Source organism: Tripterygium wilfordii, chromosome 17, assembly GCF_013401445.1.
Source record: "Tripterygium wilfordii isolate XIE 37 chromosome 17, ASM1340144v1, whole genome shotgun sequence".
Classification (NCBI taxonomy): domain Eukaryota; kingdom Viridiplantae; phylum Streptophyta; class Magnoliopsida; order Celastrales; family Celastraceae; genus Tripterygium; species Tripterygium wilfordii.
In genome coordinates this window covers 898,481-913,465 of record NC_052248.1, presented here as the reverse complement: position 1 = coordinate 913,465, position 14,985 = coordinate 898,481, and the positions used below count along the sequence as shown (strand labels likewise).

The 14,985-nt window shown below is 37.4% G+C and overlaps 4 protein-coding genes across 4 annotated transcripts; all 4 read left to right on the top strand.

Annotated features, from left to right (window-relative positions):
• Positions 1-5,177: 5,177 nt before the first annotated feature.
• Positions 5,178-5,588, top strand: LOC119981702 (uncharacterized protein Os08g0359500-like). The gene has a single exon (XM_038824793.1). It carries the CDS (start codon positions 5,259-5,261, stop codon positions 5,511-5,513), a length of 255 nt encoding a protein of 84 aa, XP_038680721.1. The 5' UTR covers positions 5,178-5,258; the 3' UTR covers positions 5,514-5,588.
• Positions 5,589-7,526: 1,938 nt separating this feature from the next.
• LOC119983187 (glycine-rich protein 5-like) lies at positions 7,527-8,258 on the top strand. The gene has a single exon (XM_038826892.1). The coding sequence runs from the start codon at positions 7,556-7,558 to the stop codon at positions 8,033-8,035; it is 480 nt and encodes a 159-aa protein (XP_038682820.1). The 5' UTR covers positions 7,527-7,555; the 3' UTR covers positions 8,036-8,258.
• A 526-nt stretch (positions 8,259-8,784) lies between these two features.
• On the top strand, positions 8,785-9,258 carry LOC119982645 (S-protein homolog 74-like). The gene has a single exon (XM_038826123.1). It carries the CDS (start codon positions 8,785-8,787, stop codon positions 9,256-9,258), a length of 474 nt encoding a protein of 157 aa, XP_038682051.1.
• A 558-nt stretch (positions 9,259-9,816) lies between these two features.
• LOC119982872 (26S proteasome regulatory subunit 4 homolog A-like) lies at positions 9,817-14,183 on the top strand. Its single transcript, XM_038826461.1, has 6 exons — positions 9,817-10,400; positions 10,905-11,150; positions 12,228-12,397; positions 12,465-12,681; positions 12,941-13,081; positions 13,874-14,183. Exons 1-6 carry the CDS (start codon positions 9,918-9,920, stop codon positions 13,955-13,957), a joined length of 1,341 nt encoding a protein of 446 aa, XP_038682389.1. The 5' UTR covers positions 9,817-9,917; the 3' UTR covers positions 13,958-14,183.
• The last annotated feature ends 802 nt before the right edge of the window (positions 14,184-14,985 follow it).

Sequence of the window (14,985 nt, the reverse complement as noted above, 5' to 3'; positions counted from 1 at the left end):
TGGATCAACAGGTCAAAGCTCTCCCATCCTGCCAACTGCCCAACTGCCATTTGCCAAGCATTGACCGAACGGGCTCACTACTGCCCAGTTTAGACCAGTCAAGGTTAAGGGCAAATGCAATGGTGGGCTTTAGGGCAAAAATGGATGGGTTAAATGGATCTTTAATGGGAAATGGAGAGGTTGAATCCATATAATGATGGGTTTTTTGGCAATCAAAGTTGCTGGACCAATTTTGGGAACAAAGACTTTTATTGGGGCTTCAAATTGCTGGACTGGTGTGGGCCCGCACAAACATCAACTGCAAACCTACTCTCTCCCCTGCGATATTGTTTTGTATGAGATATTGTTTTGTATGTGATATGTTTTGTATGAGATACTATTTTGATTAAAAGACCCATCTCTCTATCTCTCTCTTTAGTTTTTTTAAAAGACCCAAACCCATGTATATATACATGTGTGTATATATATATATATATATATATATATATATATATATATATATACACAAAATGGACAAGATGAAATTAAAAATTTCAAACATTCCAATTCATTTAACAAGTATAAATAGTATCGGACTGGAATTACAATGGGCCTTTCATTGATTTATCTTTGATTCATTACTATTTTGGGGGTGGGGGGCCTAGCACTAAAGTTCATTGTATTTTCATTGATTTATCTCTGATTCATTACTATTTTAGGGGGGGGGCCTGACACTAAAGTTCGTTATGTTTTCATTTAAATATTGTATTTATTTGCTGTAAAATTTTATTAATAAAAATAATTATTTATGATTAATGTAATTTTATAGAAAATCATTTTGAAGAGTATATATATTGTTGTATGTTATTCAAACATTTACCACCAAAATTAACTAACTCACACTAATATCTATTTAACACCATTGTACAATGACAAGAGACAATACATTTCCATTCCTATCCACATCAGCAAAACACCATTCCCAATACAGTTTACTATCCCCATTACCTATCAACCATTGCATTTGCCCTTAACAATGGCCACGGTTAGAGCATGGCCAATTAACTTGTCCGAATGACTCGGATTCAGATCCACGTTTAGAGCACGGCACGGCCAATTTACATCGGCGGGGTCTTAGTTTGCTGCGACGTGTCCATGCAAACCTGACGTCAATTTCCTCCTTCCTTTTCTTCGTGATCTGCCAATAACATAACCGCACTGATAAGAAACAACTACTGGAATCCTTACGTTCACATGGATAAAGTATATTTTAATTTCAAAGTCTCATTGCAATACGCCACCTGTAGTATGACCATCGTGCGGTCATGCTATTGGCTGTCTACTACTTCTATTTCCGTACGTGACAGTCACTTCTGTTTTTCTTTGCTGCCCGGAATGATCCACTTGCTCAATGTGGTATCATGAAAATGAACGGTGAAAAATCTGCTTTGCGGCAATATTTGAATAACTTTAATTTTTTATACCTAAATTAGAATATTTGCAAATGGGACGGCTAAGTTAAACCTGGTCAACTTTTTTAATGATAAAAAATTATATTACTCCCATAATCTTGTCTTTCGCAACTAAAGTAGTAATTATATTTCACAATTAAAGTAGTAATCATATTTGGCAATTAAAGTAGGAATATAATGTCGTGGATACAATTCGATTGCAAAATTAGAAGGTTAATAGATGAATCCCACCAATTAAAGTAAGAATTTAATGTTGTGGATACAATTAGATTGCAAAATCAGAAGGTTATTTGTTCCTGCCAAAAATACCAAAACCATAATTAAATGAGATACATATACTTAAGACCCGTTTGGTAAGAGTTTTCTTCAAGCATTGATACTAGTTTTATATGAAGAGACTAGCATGTAGCATGTCTGAGAGTATCATCTATCAACAAGGACAAAAAAAAAGAAGAGTGCAGATTGAGTTATTAGAATGACTACGCGTGGAGTTTCCACCTGCCTTCTTGTTTCGCTTCTTTTCATTGCTATGTATGTTGGTTCAATCTCAGGCTCGTATAACACTTTTTTTTTTTCTTACGATGGGACTCGCAATCATTATTTTTGTTGTGGATGCACTAGGTAAACCCATCTTTTTTTTTACAATGGGATTTGCCGTCACTATTTTTTGATGTGGAATGGATAAACCCATCATTTTCTTCTATACGATGGGACTTGCAGCCAATATTTTTAATGTGCATTGAATAAACCCAAATTTTTTTGTACGATGAGATTCGCAGTCACTACTTTTGCTGTTAGGTGCGGCCCATCAATCTAAATTTGTATACGATGAGATTCGCAGCCACTATTTTGAGTGTTAGGAGCGGCCCATCAATGGGAATTTTATAAAAATGACCTTCTCAAAAAGTCAAACCAGAGAAATGACCCTTTTTTTTATAAACCACAAAAATGACCTAGTTTTATATTGTAAAGACCAAATTGTCCTTAGAAAACATAACCCACCATTTGGCTTTTCCCCTTCCCACGAAAACCCACTTCTTTCAAACTCCTTTTGCTCGACGGGCTGCTCGACGATTACCGTACAACTTTCGATCATCAGTTTTCGACAACAGATAAGGGGTTTTCCCCCTCTGAGGTTAGTATCTTATTGGCTTAGTTTTCTGCCTAACATATACTCGATTTTAATTTGGTATTACACGAAAAATTTTGCATTTTGGTACATACCTGTGGCCGGCTTGGGTTTTTGGTGAAACTCTGTTTAATTGGGTGACATTGTGGGTGAAGTCTTGGGTTTTTGGTGGTGCTTGCGTGCAGGTGGTCGGACATTATGTGTGTTCCAGTATTCCTAATTTTGTAGTCGAGCATGTATGTTCTGTAGTCGAGCATAATTATTGTGTGGGTCGAGCATTAGTCGAGCAGTTTTATTTAGGTCGGGCATTATGTGTGTTCCAGTATTCTTAACTTTGTAGTCGAGCATGTATGTTCTGTAGTCGAGCATAATTGTTGTGTAGGTCGAGCATTAGTCGAGTAGTTTTATTTGGGGTCGGGCATTATGTGTGTTCCAGTATTCTTAACTTTGTAGTCGAGCATTGCATAATTGTTGTAGTCGAGCATAGTTGTTGTGTAGGTCGAGCATTAGTCGAGCATAGCATAATTGTTGTAGTCGAGCATTGTTGTTGTAGTCGAGCATTTGATGTTGTTAATTTTATGTGGTCGAGCATTTTTATGAAACTGTGGTCGAGTATTTTTATTTTTGTGGTCGAGCAAATGTGTTTTTTTGGTCGAGTATTATGATTGAAGTCAATATTAATTTGGTTATTGTATTTCTTTTTCAGATAGACAAATTTTCAAAGAAATGGATTACATGATTGTAATGAAAAATCATTTCCCAGGTAAGGTTAGTGTTTTTTCAAATATATCTGAATCCATAAACAAAATCAAAAGGAAGCTTAGTGAGGATCAACTGGAGATGTTTAGGAGAACATGCTTTGGCATGTTTCTGGATGTGGGGCACATGAATTTCTCTGGCCAGTTGCTCGACCAAAAAACACAAATGCTCGACCATAATAACTTTGCTCGACCATAAAAACACAAATGCTCGACCATAATACAACTTTGCTCGACCATGAAAACAAAAATGCTCGACCATAAAAACACAAATGCTCGACTACATATATATTTGTTCGACTACAAACTCAATATGCTTGACTACACAGATGCTATGAGTAGATAATGAGTTCGTTCAGAACTTCATATGCACTTGAGAAACATATGGAACAAAATTACTCGGAATATAGATGTACTCACCTGTCAAAAGTGATATGAAATGTTCACCAACGAACCTCTCTTCAGACTTGCGATAACGAAGATCACAAATAACTCAGAACCCGAACCCGATCTGGATCTGGCTTTTTCGAGCTCTATAGAATAAATAAGATGATGAGAAATAGCCGATCAAGTGCAGATAAGATGATGAGAAATAGCCATTAGGAGGGTTTTGTGTGTTCTGGTATTGTGAGTGGAAGAAAAGATATTTTAACATTAGGGGTATTTGGGTCAAAAAAAATACAAGGTAAGTTATTTTTGCGGTTTATACAAAAATGGGTCATTTCTCTCGATTGACTTTTTGAGAAGGTCATTTTTACAAAATTTCCCCATCAATCTAAACAGTCTAAAGTTCTAAGCACCTTTACGGGCCACTAAATTTTCATCATTGGATATATATGCAGCAGCCAGCAGCCAGCAGCCAGCAGCTGCAGACGAGGACGTTGAGAAACAAAAGTTTCGGCTAGTGGTCCAGGGGCCGTGTATAAACTATCCAGATTGCCATCTGCGCTGCATCGCACTCAAATTCTTAGGTGGACATTGTGGGCCAACAGGCCCAGGATCTGATATTTATTGTCTTTGCATAGCCGACTAGGCGTGTGAACTGGGATATCAACATTTTATAGTTTCTAGTCTTGTGTTTTGATGCTTATGAGCTGGTTATCAATGTCACAACCTTTTTAAGAATGAATAAGGATTATTGCTACCGTTAATTCCAACAATTATCAGTTAGCAGCGTTCCGTCGTTTTATTTATACAATAAGGAAACTCGCAATATTTTCTTTGAGGTCTGTTATTTTTGGTTATGTTCTTCGGATTGGTAACGGAATGGTGCATTCTCTTGCTCAACTATTTAAGAATTAAGACTTTTGATTGTTACGAATTTGGTTAGAAGAATTTTCTATTTGTATTACTAGTACTACTTTAGTTGATTTCAATGATAAACTTATGATTATAATTACTTGTGAATTTTCCTTCAATCACGATGATTTTTTCGGTAGAGGAATGTGCGGTTAGGACTTGGGAAATAAAGTGATTGGTGAAGAATGATTTTTCTTTTTTTTTTAATGTAGGGCTAGTTAGAGTAACTTTAATTGCACCTCAACAACTCGTCTGACAAAAAATTTATCACCTCCATCAACATACAACATTCATTCATACATGCCAAATGGTGTTGTTGCCACCCCGTCATCTTCTGTACGTACTGTTGATCAAGCTGTCTTCCTGATCCTTTTTCATCCATGAATTCATTCATATGTATGTGGGAGTAATATTATAAACGACTCAATTAATACATACAATGTAAGGGCACCCATGGAAATCACATGCAAGGCATTTAATTTATTACAACGAACTGCCCCATCTAGGAGACTAGGACAACCTGTCTATAAAGTTTTGATCAAATTCATGACACTGAGCAGCAGCAGAAGAGTAGTGTACGAGTGGCAGTGAAATATTAAGGAAGCAGAAGAGAGAGAGAGAATGGCGAGGTGGTATTTTATGGTTTTACTACTTGCTCTTACAATTCTTGATGCAACTGCCAGGACTGCGCCTGGTAAAGCTGGTTTGGATGACCAGAAGAATTTTCTTGTATTTGGTGGTGTTGGTGGCGTTGCCGGAGTTGGAGGATTGGGCGGAGTTGGTGGATTGGGTGGACTAGGTGGTGGAAGTGGGCTTGGCGGAGTTGGTGGACTAGGAGGAGGTTGTTCCGATGATACTCTTTCTCATAACCCTTGATGGATCATCCAATTCATGTTCCCTAATGTGTCTGCTTTGTTAAATTCTAGTCGTATATGACCGGCAATTGCTTCAGTTTTGTTTTATTTGTCTCTTGAGTATGATTATGTGTCTACTTTGTGTATCATTGTTTTATGTATTCGGTTACAATGTTTAATTTAATGAAGAGCTGCTGGTGATCTATCTACTTTTTAAAAATGTTCCATAATAACCTACATAAATGTAATGCAAACTATGGCTCAAAGAGGGCTGCATCACTGCACCCACCAGCAGATGTGGCTCAATTTGGGTCATACCAAATTTTTTTAAAAAAAGAATTCTTAAAATTTCATATATTGATAGTGTTCACTGTTCAACATGACAAATCTAACGATGTATCTTTTTGTCAGAAACAAAAATTAAATACATCAAAAACAAGCCATGACATCTTTTTTTTTTGTTTCAAACCTAACAGTATAGATTTTTTAAGTCTTTTTCTTGATACAATTGATTTTTGTCTTAGATAAAATAATATATCATTGGATTCATCAGATTTAACATTATAGTATTTTAATTTTTAAAGAAATTTAAAAGAATTTGGTGTTTGTGTGGCTGCAGTCCCCTTTAATCCTGCAAACTATATATAGTAGTTAGTTATATACTAATCGGATAATTAGCTGACATATTGGAAATGAACCACAATCTTAAGCATTGCCTTTGAACTAATTATAACAAAATGTTGAACTAATTATTTTTTTTTAATTGAGGAACTACTCGACATGTCTTTTGGACAGTTGAGTGTGCATAAACCTCCGATCGTCTGAGCAACCCACACTACGCTGAAGATATGTAAAACTGGACCGAAACCATTGAACCATGATTCCACAAAGAAATATCATAACTGATTGGTTCGAACTCCCGATCTCGAGTATCGTATGTCCTAAATCCAAAGAAATAACCAACTAGGTTATCTTCAAGCGGTCGAAATGTCTAAATATTCTAGTGAATAATGCTAGCTTGTCCTAATGAAGGAGATGAGTGCATGCATTATGTTTGATTAAGAGTCTTGCAAGACATGATCGATCATCGGATACCAAATTAGTTTGACCCTCAACCAGTTGGAGCATTAAAACGCCATCATATCAATGTGCAGAGAAGGACTTGTCGAAATGAGTGTAATTGGCCCCATAAATGCTTTGTCGGAAGAGACTGATCGAGGTCGTGAGCCTTTCAACGGGATGCACCGGTTCTTTGACCTGTTACTGAAGATTGTTGATTTTGATTTCTAGCAGATATGGTCTGCAAATCTTTGTTTGGCCAACCCCGTCATTCAGATTTAGTTTTAAGAAAGATCAAAACTTGGCCGTGGATTTGTTGGACTCTGTATAGTATGTGAGCATTATTGAAAAGATAGCTTAAGTTATGAGTTTGTTGGGATCGGCTGTATGGCCTGTGGACCTTGTCTTTGTTGACTTAGGGTTCATGTGGGTTTTGTCCCATACATATAGAGAGAAAATCAACAAAATTGACCCATGCACCGGTTCCACCCCCAATCCCTTTCAACCAACTTATGGGACTTGGTCATACAACCTCTTTGAAGTTCAAACGAGGCATTTCCAGCCTTCACTGCTCGAGTATTTGTCAAAAATCAATATCTATATATCTCAGCTTGCCAACTAATTGTACAGCTTTCTAGGACGATGTCCTTACCAATCAATGCTTTAAAGTCTGAGTCCTGACATCTCCATTATTAATTCACGCTAACTTGCCAGACATGCATTGACTCCTCCCTGGTGATGATTCTGTTGTTTTGATCTTAATTAATTCCCACTTAATAGTCTTAATTTCATGTAATTAGCATCGAAGAGTACTCAAATTTTCAGACAACAAATGTCTATCTGCAGTCTGCATTCACTTGCATTTAACTCCACATTTACTTCCCAACCGTCCCCTACCGCTCTTTTGGCCTTTTAAAAGACTGGTTCCACACTCTTTCAGGTATACTAGGAAAATAATTTGTGGAACTGAGAGAGAGAGAGAGAGAGAGAGAGAGAGAGAGAGAGATGGCTGGTTGGTGTGTGAATGTTATGGTGGTGCTTGTGTTGGTGACAGTTCATCACACTAACGCAAGAAATGTGCCTAGTGGTGCTGGCCTTGATGACCAAAAGAACTTCGTCACCTTTGGTGGTGTAGGGGGGGCTGCAGGAATTAGTGGCACTGGGCTTCCTTTTGGTGGGGTAGGAGGCATTGGTGGGATAACTGGGCTTGGTGGTACTGGTGGGCTCGGTGGTGTTGGAGGAATTGGTGGACTCGGTGGTGGTAGTGGGCTCGGTGGGCTCGGTGATGGAAGTGGTGGACTTGGTGGGCTCGGTGGTGGTAGTGGGCTTGGAGGGCTAGGTGGTGGAAGTGGTGGAGTTGGTGGACTGGGTGGTACTGTTGGTGGCGGTGTTGGTGGTGCTGCTGGAGGTGGAGTTGGCGGTGGTGCAGGCGGTGGTGTTGGTGGTGCTGCTGGTGGTGGCTCTGGTACACTCCCACTTCCTTGAAGCTGAGGGTTCACTAGCTAGTCTGATTATGGTAGTTAAGTTGAATGCGTGTGTTGTTTACTTAGTTTTCTCATGCTCCTTTATGAGTCTTTTCTCTCCATTCTCGTTGCCATGCATTGTACGTTGTAGTAGAAAACTTGATCTAGAGTGGAAGTGTCAATCATGGTAGTCCTTAGCATTTTTGCATCAAATGTTTAATGATCACCTCAGTCTATATTTTAAATCAGTCGGATATTCAACCCTAATAACTCGAGCATGTATTGTTCATTTTGGACTTGAAGATCTTCACGATTTTGTCTTTTGGGAAAAAAAATCATTAAAAATAGACGTAAATCTGAGCCGTTGGATGAAGGGTGTGTGACATATAATATTTTTCTTTCATTTTCAACACTTGAAAACATAATCTAAGGATTAAAATCATGCATATACTTATCATTTAATTTTGTTTTTTAGAATTCTTAAAAAGTATTGTGCAACTTATACGTACAAAATAAAACATACCCTCTTTATGATCAATATTACGAGGGCTTTTCGTAGGTAGTGAAATTAATCACATTCAATTTTCTCCACGCGCGCACCAAGCTTGCTAGCTCTCTACAACTTCTTCAGCAGTTATAAAATATACAAACCCAAGCATGACACGCAACACAATTAATCCCATAATTACTCAATATAAACCTTTGGCATGCCATGCAATTATCGATATAAAAACCACCTAACAATGACCATTGACAAAGCCATTTTCATCAATGATTCCTCTAAAACAGTATTACACAGCAACACTTGTTTTGGTCGCAGCATCATTAGCGACCATCCCTACTAATCCATGTCTTGTCGTGGCAACAAAGGCATCACCTCGACGAGTTCTACCCGAATTCACAAAATGGCATGTGAGCGTTGTGAATGGATTGCGCGCTGAGATCATGGCAATCCATTGTAGGTCTAAAGACAATGATCTTGGCGCACGAGATCTGTCGCCGGGGACCAATTTCACTTGGAGTTTTAGGGAGAATTTCTTCCAGCGAACACTGTTCTGGTGCAACGTGGAGAAGGATGATGGCCACGCAAGGTTTGATGTGTTTTGGCAAGATGTGTTGTTGTTTTACAAGTGCTTGTGGAAAGAATGCATTTGGGTTGCTAAACATGATGGGATTTACTTGAAGGATCTTGACACCAAGAATGATGAGTTTAGATACAAATGGGAACCTGGATTGCAACCATGACTTTATGTTTCTTGATTCTCCATGTTTTATCCAATTTGTACACATGAAAGTAGTTACTTCCCTTCGGACATTTATCCGACCAATGGATGATTTTGATTATATATTCTCATATTCATATACAATTGGTAAGGGTTTTTTATTTATTTATTTTCGATTCCTATTGGAAGCAATATTTTTATGGTCACAAGTTGAGTTTTAACTCAACTTACCATGTCGTCAGAAAACTTCTCTTCGTGCGAGTCTCATTATCTTAATTTAGACTCATATTGGATATCTAAAGAATGAGTTTGTATGATATCGTGTTATCAGTTTTAAAAAAATGTTTTAGATAATTATTCAATTAAATTAAATTTAATCTCATAAAAATGTTAATGGTCAACTTAGAAAGCCCAGCTTAAGAAACTTAGAAAAATATTACTGGACCAAGGCTCTATTGCAATGGGCCCGTTTGTCTCAGCCTCTAAACCCTCAACTTAGCTTTCAAAATGCTGATCCATTTAAAGCCCAGCCCATCACACAGCCGGCGGCGCTTCTTCTATATCCACATCACCATTTGCACAAGGAGTGCAGTGACTTGTTCACAAAGCCAAAATCTCTGCCCTCTATTCTCTCGACATCTCTATCTCTTGCCCTCACCTGTCGATCTTCAAGTAGCGGATATGGGCCAGGGAACTCCGGGAGGTCTAAATCGGCAGGGGGGACTGCCGGGTGATCGGAAATCTGACGGGGATAAGAAGGAGAAGAAATTCAAGCCCGCTGCACCACCGGCTAGGGTGGGCCGGAAGCAGCGGAAGCAGAAGGGTCCCGAGGCAGCATCCCGGCTACCTAACGTGACTCCAGTGACTAAGTGCAAGCTAAGACTGCTGAAACTTGAGAGAATCAAGGACTATCTGTTAATGGAGGAGGAGTTCGTGGCGAATCAGGAGCGGCTCAAGCCCCAGGAAGAAAAGGCCGAAGAGGATAGATCGAAGGTCGATGATCTCAGAGGCTCTCCCATGAGCGTGGGAAATCTGGAGGAGCTGATTGACGAGAATCATGCCATTGTTTCGTCGTCGGTTGGACCGGAGTACTATGTGGGGATCTTGTCCTTTGTTGATAAAGACCAGCTGGAGCCTGGGTGTGCCATATTGATGCACAACAAAGTATGAATTCTTCTGTCTTCTTTCTTCTGTCGTTTGAATTTAGTATTGTGTTGACATTTTTTTGAAGTTAGGGCTTCGAATTGCTATTTGTGTTTGTCGTACATAAACTGTTTTAAGACGAAATTCAGAAGTAATTTGTGTAACTTTGGAACCAATGAAGAGAAAAAAGAGTGTAGAATATCTACTTGTTGATTCGGGAGAGTATTGAGGTCAATTTATCAATTGAATAATTGGAAACCATACAGTGTTAGTTGTTTCTGATGCTAAAATTTTAGAATGCTTGCATGAGTAGTCGAATTGGAAGTCTAACAAGCCTTTCGGAGGGTTTGCTATCTGATACTTTAGGTTAGTTTCATCATGGAGTTTCCAGTAAGCGTTGTGTTGATGTGCAGTAGTACGTTACGCAAAACCATCATTTGAGCGTTAAGCATCTTGCTAGGACCATCATTCTAGGAGAGATGTGATTCACTGGATGTTGGTGCTTATGTTTGTGGTACTTGGCAGGTTCTATCTGTTGTTGGGCTTCTTCAAGATGACGTTGATCCAATGGTGTCCGTGATGAAAGTTGAGAAGGCTCCATTGGAATCTTATGCTGATATAGGTGGTTTAGATGCCCAGATACAGGAGATTAAGGAAGCGGTTGAGCTCCCTCTAACTCATCCTGAGCTTTATGAAGACATTGGCATCAAGCCTCCTAAGGGAGTCATACTGTATGGAGAGCCTGGAACAGGCAAGACCTTGCTCGCAAAGGTGTGGTTAATATGTTTGTTCTTTATCAGTGTGTTGCTTTTGTATGCATGGCCCTTTACTCATTCATCACACTCACTAAGTGGTCTATTACTCATCCTTATCTCGGACTCTCATGCTCTATATAGTTTTACTACACTTATACTGCTATATCTCTTCCTTATGGTCCATGTAGATGCTAATTGCAATTTATTGATTACTTAGAGTTAGCTGCAATATGGGAGTTCCCTTGGTTTGATCACATTGCTAGGTTTTGGATTTATATTAACAGGAAACAGTTCTATTTCTTTCTTCTGGACTTTGCTATGTATATATAATTTTCCAACTTTATGCCTATCTTCTTGAGTATGACCCCGGGCTGTTACTTTTTGCATGGGTTTGATATCATATTTTTATCCCTCCTGTCTCAAAACAAGTTTAAAATTACATTGACCAGTAGAATCACGTAAACTTCCCACTGGAAGTATTTGCTGAATGGTAAGCTAACTTAATCTGGTCATATATGCATCATCAGAAAATTTCCTATTATGTATGATGTTTATCCTGTATTTGCTTCACCTTATTAGCTTCACTTTAAATCATGAAGTGTGCTTGTTGGTGCTTGTATGTACTACACCTTGAGCTGTGTTCTCAGAGCACTTTGAATATAAAGATTTCTTAGGATACCTTACTTGTGTGTCATGTGTATGTTAAATGAATTGCTTTTGGGAATTTCTGTTGTTACACAAGAACTATGGCTTGATGTAATTGTTTCCATACACGTGTTTAAAACTGTGTGCTTTGATCTTATATAGAAAATTTTAGATAACCTTTTGGGTCATTTTTTGGTGGATCCCCCTTGATGCCTTCCAATGAATTGTCTTTTGGTTGGTTGGTCAAAAAAAAGTCAAAGAAGTATGGATTGTTTGCTTGAAGGCTTACCCGTTGAACTTTTGTGTGCTCATATGACATGTGCACTAACTCTCCCCCAGTTGAATAGGATCATTTTCTCTGTGTTAACATGACTTATAAGTTATAATGCAGATGGTGCTGCTACTTGGATTCCTTATCTTTTTCTAAAGTTGATTTTGTTTCTTGCAGGCAGTGGCAAATTCGACATCTGCAACATTTTTACGTGTTGTTGGTAGCGAATTAATTCAAAAATACTTGGGAGATGGTCCAAAGTTGGTGAGGGAGCTATTTAGAGTTGCTGATGAACACTCGCCTTCAATTGTCTTCATCGATGAAATTGATGCTGTCGGTACAAAAAGGTTAGTGATGAGCCTTTTTGGTTAAAAGATGCTCAGTTGGATTGTTTTTAATTATTTTTCTGTGCAGATACGATGCTCACTCTGGTGGGGAACGTGAAATTCAGAGGACTATGTTGGAATTACTTAACCAATTAGATGGTTTTGATTCAAGAGGAGACGTCAAAGTGATTCTCGCAACCAACAGAATTGAAAGCCTTGACCCTGCTTTACTCCGGCCTGGTCGCATTGACAGGAAGATTGAGTTTCCCCTTCCTGACATTAAAACAAGGAGGCGTATTTTCCAGGTTCATTTGGAAAATTATGTTTCTATGATGATTTTGGAAGAGAATAAATCGGATGTTTCTTGCCTTTATTATGAGCAAATGTTTCTTAGTATTGTGATAGTCATATATTATCTATCCCTCCCCTCCCCCTTCCTTTTCATTTTCCTTTTGTTATATATAATCTCTTAAATGTGTTAAGCTCATTCACTTTGCCTGCCAGAGCAAAGCTTTTCGATTTGTGACCAATACACCGACTTATTTTGGTATTTATGTACTGCAGATACACACATCAAGAATGACCCTGGCTGAGGATGTGAATTTGGAAGAATTCGTCATGACGAAGGATGAGTTTTCTGGAGCTGATATAAAGGCAATATGTACTGAAGCTGGTTTGCTTGCTTTGAGAGAGCGACGTATGAAGGTAAGGTCCATATGCGGATGTTTAGTCTTTATTGGTGAGAAATTTTGTTCCAAACCTAGTTAAAATAAATTTATAAATATAGTTGGTAGTTGTCTATCCAAATAAAAACAAGTAAAGCTACAAAAGATAGAGATGGAAGAAAATTGTCGTGTTTTAGAAGGAGTATCCAAATTGTATTCATTGGAACACGAGGACAGAGGAGCTTTACTAATCATGTCTCAATGTTATACATGTCACTGAAACCATCAAGTTATTTGCCCTAGGAAATTGATTTTTTTATGGTGCTGAACATTATTAATTAAAAAACGAATGAATAATGGGCTGAAAACCATAACTGTGTCATATCCTTGATCACAAGTCTTACAGGTTTTTCTTTTGTGGGTTGAAGATCCCTGTGGATAATATTGAACGCCTTTTGTTGCATTATTACTTTCTACACAGTGCAAAAATCTCTTCTGCTCATGTCCTCCCTTCTCCTTGATACAATCTTTTGTTGCATTATTACTTGCCAGTTTAGTGAAATAGAGACATTGATAGCGATAAGGAAGAATGTGATCAAATGGTCGATATTGGTTACTGATGAAAAATTGAAAATTAATTAGATAGTTTTGAACTATTTTTGGATATAATTTGCTTACTTTTGAGATTGTATACTTTACATCCTTTGATTCAAGTTGTACCTATTTTTATATGCATTTTCCAATTAATACTGATTAAGCTGTAGCTTCATTTAGCAATGTTTTTGAAGGCTATCGTGGTTTAATTGCTTATTTTGGAATTCTATTATTTTAGGTGATGCATGCAGATGTCAAGAAAGCAAAGGAAAAGGTTATGTTCAAGAAGAAAGAAGGGGTGCCAGAAGGACTATATATGTGAAAAATGCTCTATGTACGCTTTGGAATTTCTTTTTATATACTCCTTTTAAATCTTCTCTCAGGATTGTACATCATTGTCTTGTGTCTTGACTGCTTTTTCTAGCGGTGTTCTATTGTATGTCTGAAATTATCTTTTAAGAGCATGCGTATGGAGATGTTACTGCTTTCTCTGTTTACAGGGCACATTTACCTTGTTTTAGAATCATACTTGGTTACTCTGCTGAGGATTCTTCCATGAGTCATTGAGAGGCTTAGCGTCACAGTTATGTTGTTGCTTGTTGATACTTGATGCGACATGATTCACATCATACATGCTGGTAGCTTTGAAAATTATAAGCTATTTGTCTCGATGGTCGTATCTGAGCTGCACTCCAGAGTTTTTCAGCACATCAACTAGAAAGTTAATTGTTGATGGCAGGTTAGCCAGTAGCTGCATTTAGGTTGTGTTTGGTATCACTTCCAAATATTTTGAAAACAAAAATAAAAAACAAAAACATAAAACATAAAATTGAGACTTGTTTGGTTGAATACTTAAAACTAAAGCATAAAATAAAAAAAAAAAAAGTGTGTTTATGATTTTATTTTCATAATAATGGAATACATCCACATCATTATATTTTTCATAATTGCAGCATTTATCATGTCTATTGTAACGTAATTCACCGTTGAAAATATTAGCATAAAGAAAAAAATATAAGAAATAAAACAATAACCCAAAGTATATTTGATCATTGTCTTCATTTCTCTGTGCAATTTGCAATTTGAAATCTTAAATAAAGTACTATCTATAATAAGTGTAACTAGTTCTGTTTCTAAAACTTTTAAAATTTTTTTTTTTGTTCACAAAATTTTTGAAAACCTGTTTTTGGTTTTCATAAAAATCAAAACAGAAAATACAAACAAACAATATTTTTTGTTTTTATTTTCTATTTTTTAAAAACTAAAATAAAAAACAAGAAACAAAAGTGATATCAAACAGACCCTTAGTTTATTGATTCTCTTGATGGTGATTCTAATTTGTTTTGACTT

What these genes read in the sequence shown, in the direction of transcription:
- LOC119981702 (XM_038824793.1), top strand. Translation starts at nt 5,259, where the DNA reads ATGGCGAGGTGGTATTTTATGGTTTTACTACTTGCTCTTACAATTCTT.
- LOC119983187 (XM_038826892.1), top strand. Translation starts at nt 7,556, where the DNA reads ATGGCTGGTTGGTGTGTGAATGTTATGGTGGTGCTTGTGTTGGTGACA.
- LOC119982645 (XM_038826123.1), top strand. Translation starts at nt 8,785, where the DNA reads ATGATTCCTCTAAAACAGTATTACACAGCAACACTTGTTTTGGTCGCA.
- LOC119982872 (XM_038826461.1), top strand. Translation starts at nt 9,918, where the DNA reads ATGGGCCAGGGAACTCCGGGAGGTCTAAATCGGCAGGGGGGACTGCCG. An exon ending in CCATATTGATGCACAACAAA is followed by an intron (nt 10,401 to 10,904) that starts GTATGAATTCTT and finishes GGTACTTGGCAG; the next exon opens with GTTCTATCTGTTGTTGGGCT. An exon ending in GCAAGACCTTGCTCGCAAAG is followed by an intron (nt 11,151 to 12,227) that starts GTGTGGTTAATA and finishes TGTTTCTTGCAG; the next exon opens with GCAGTGGCAAATTCGACATC.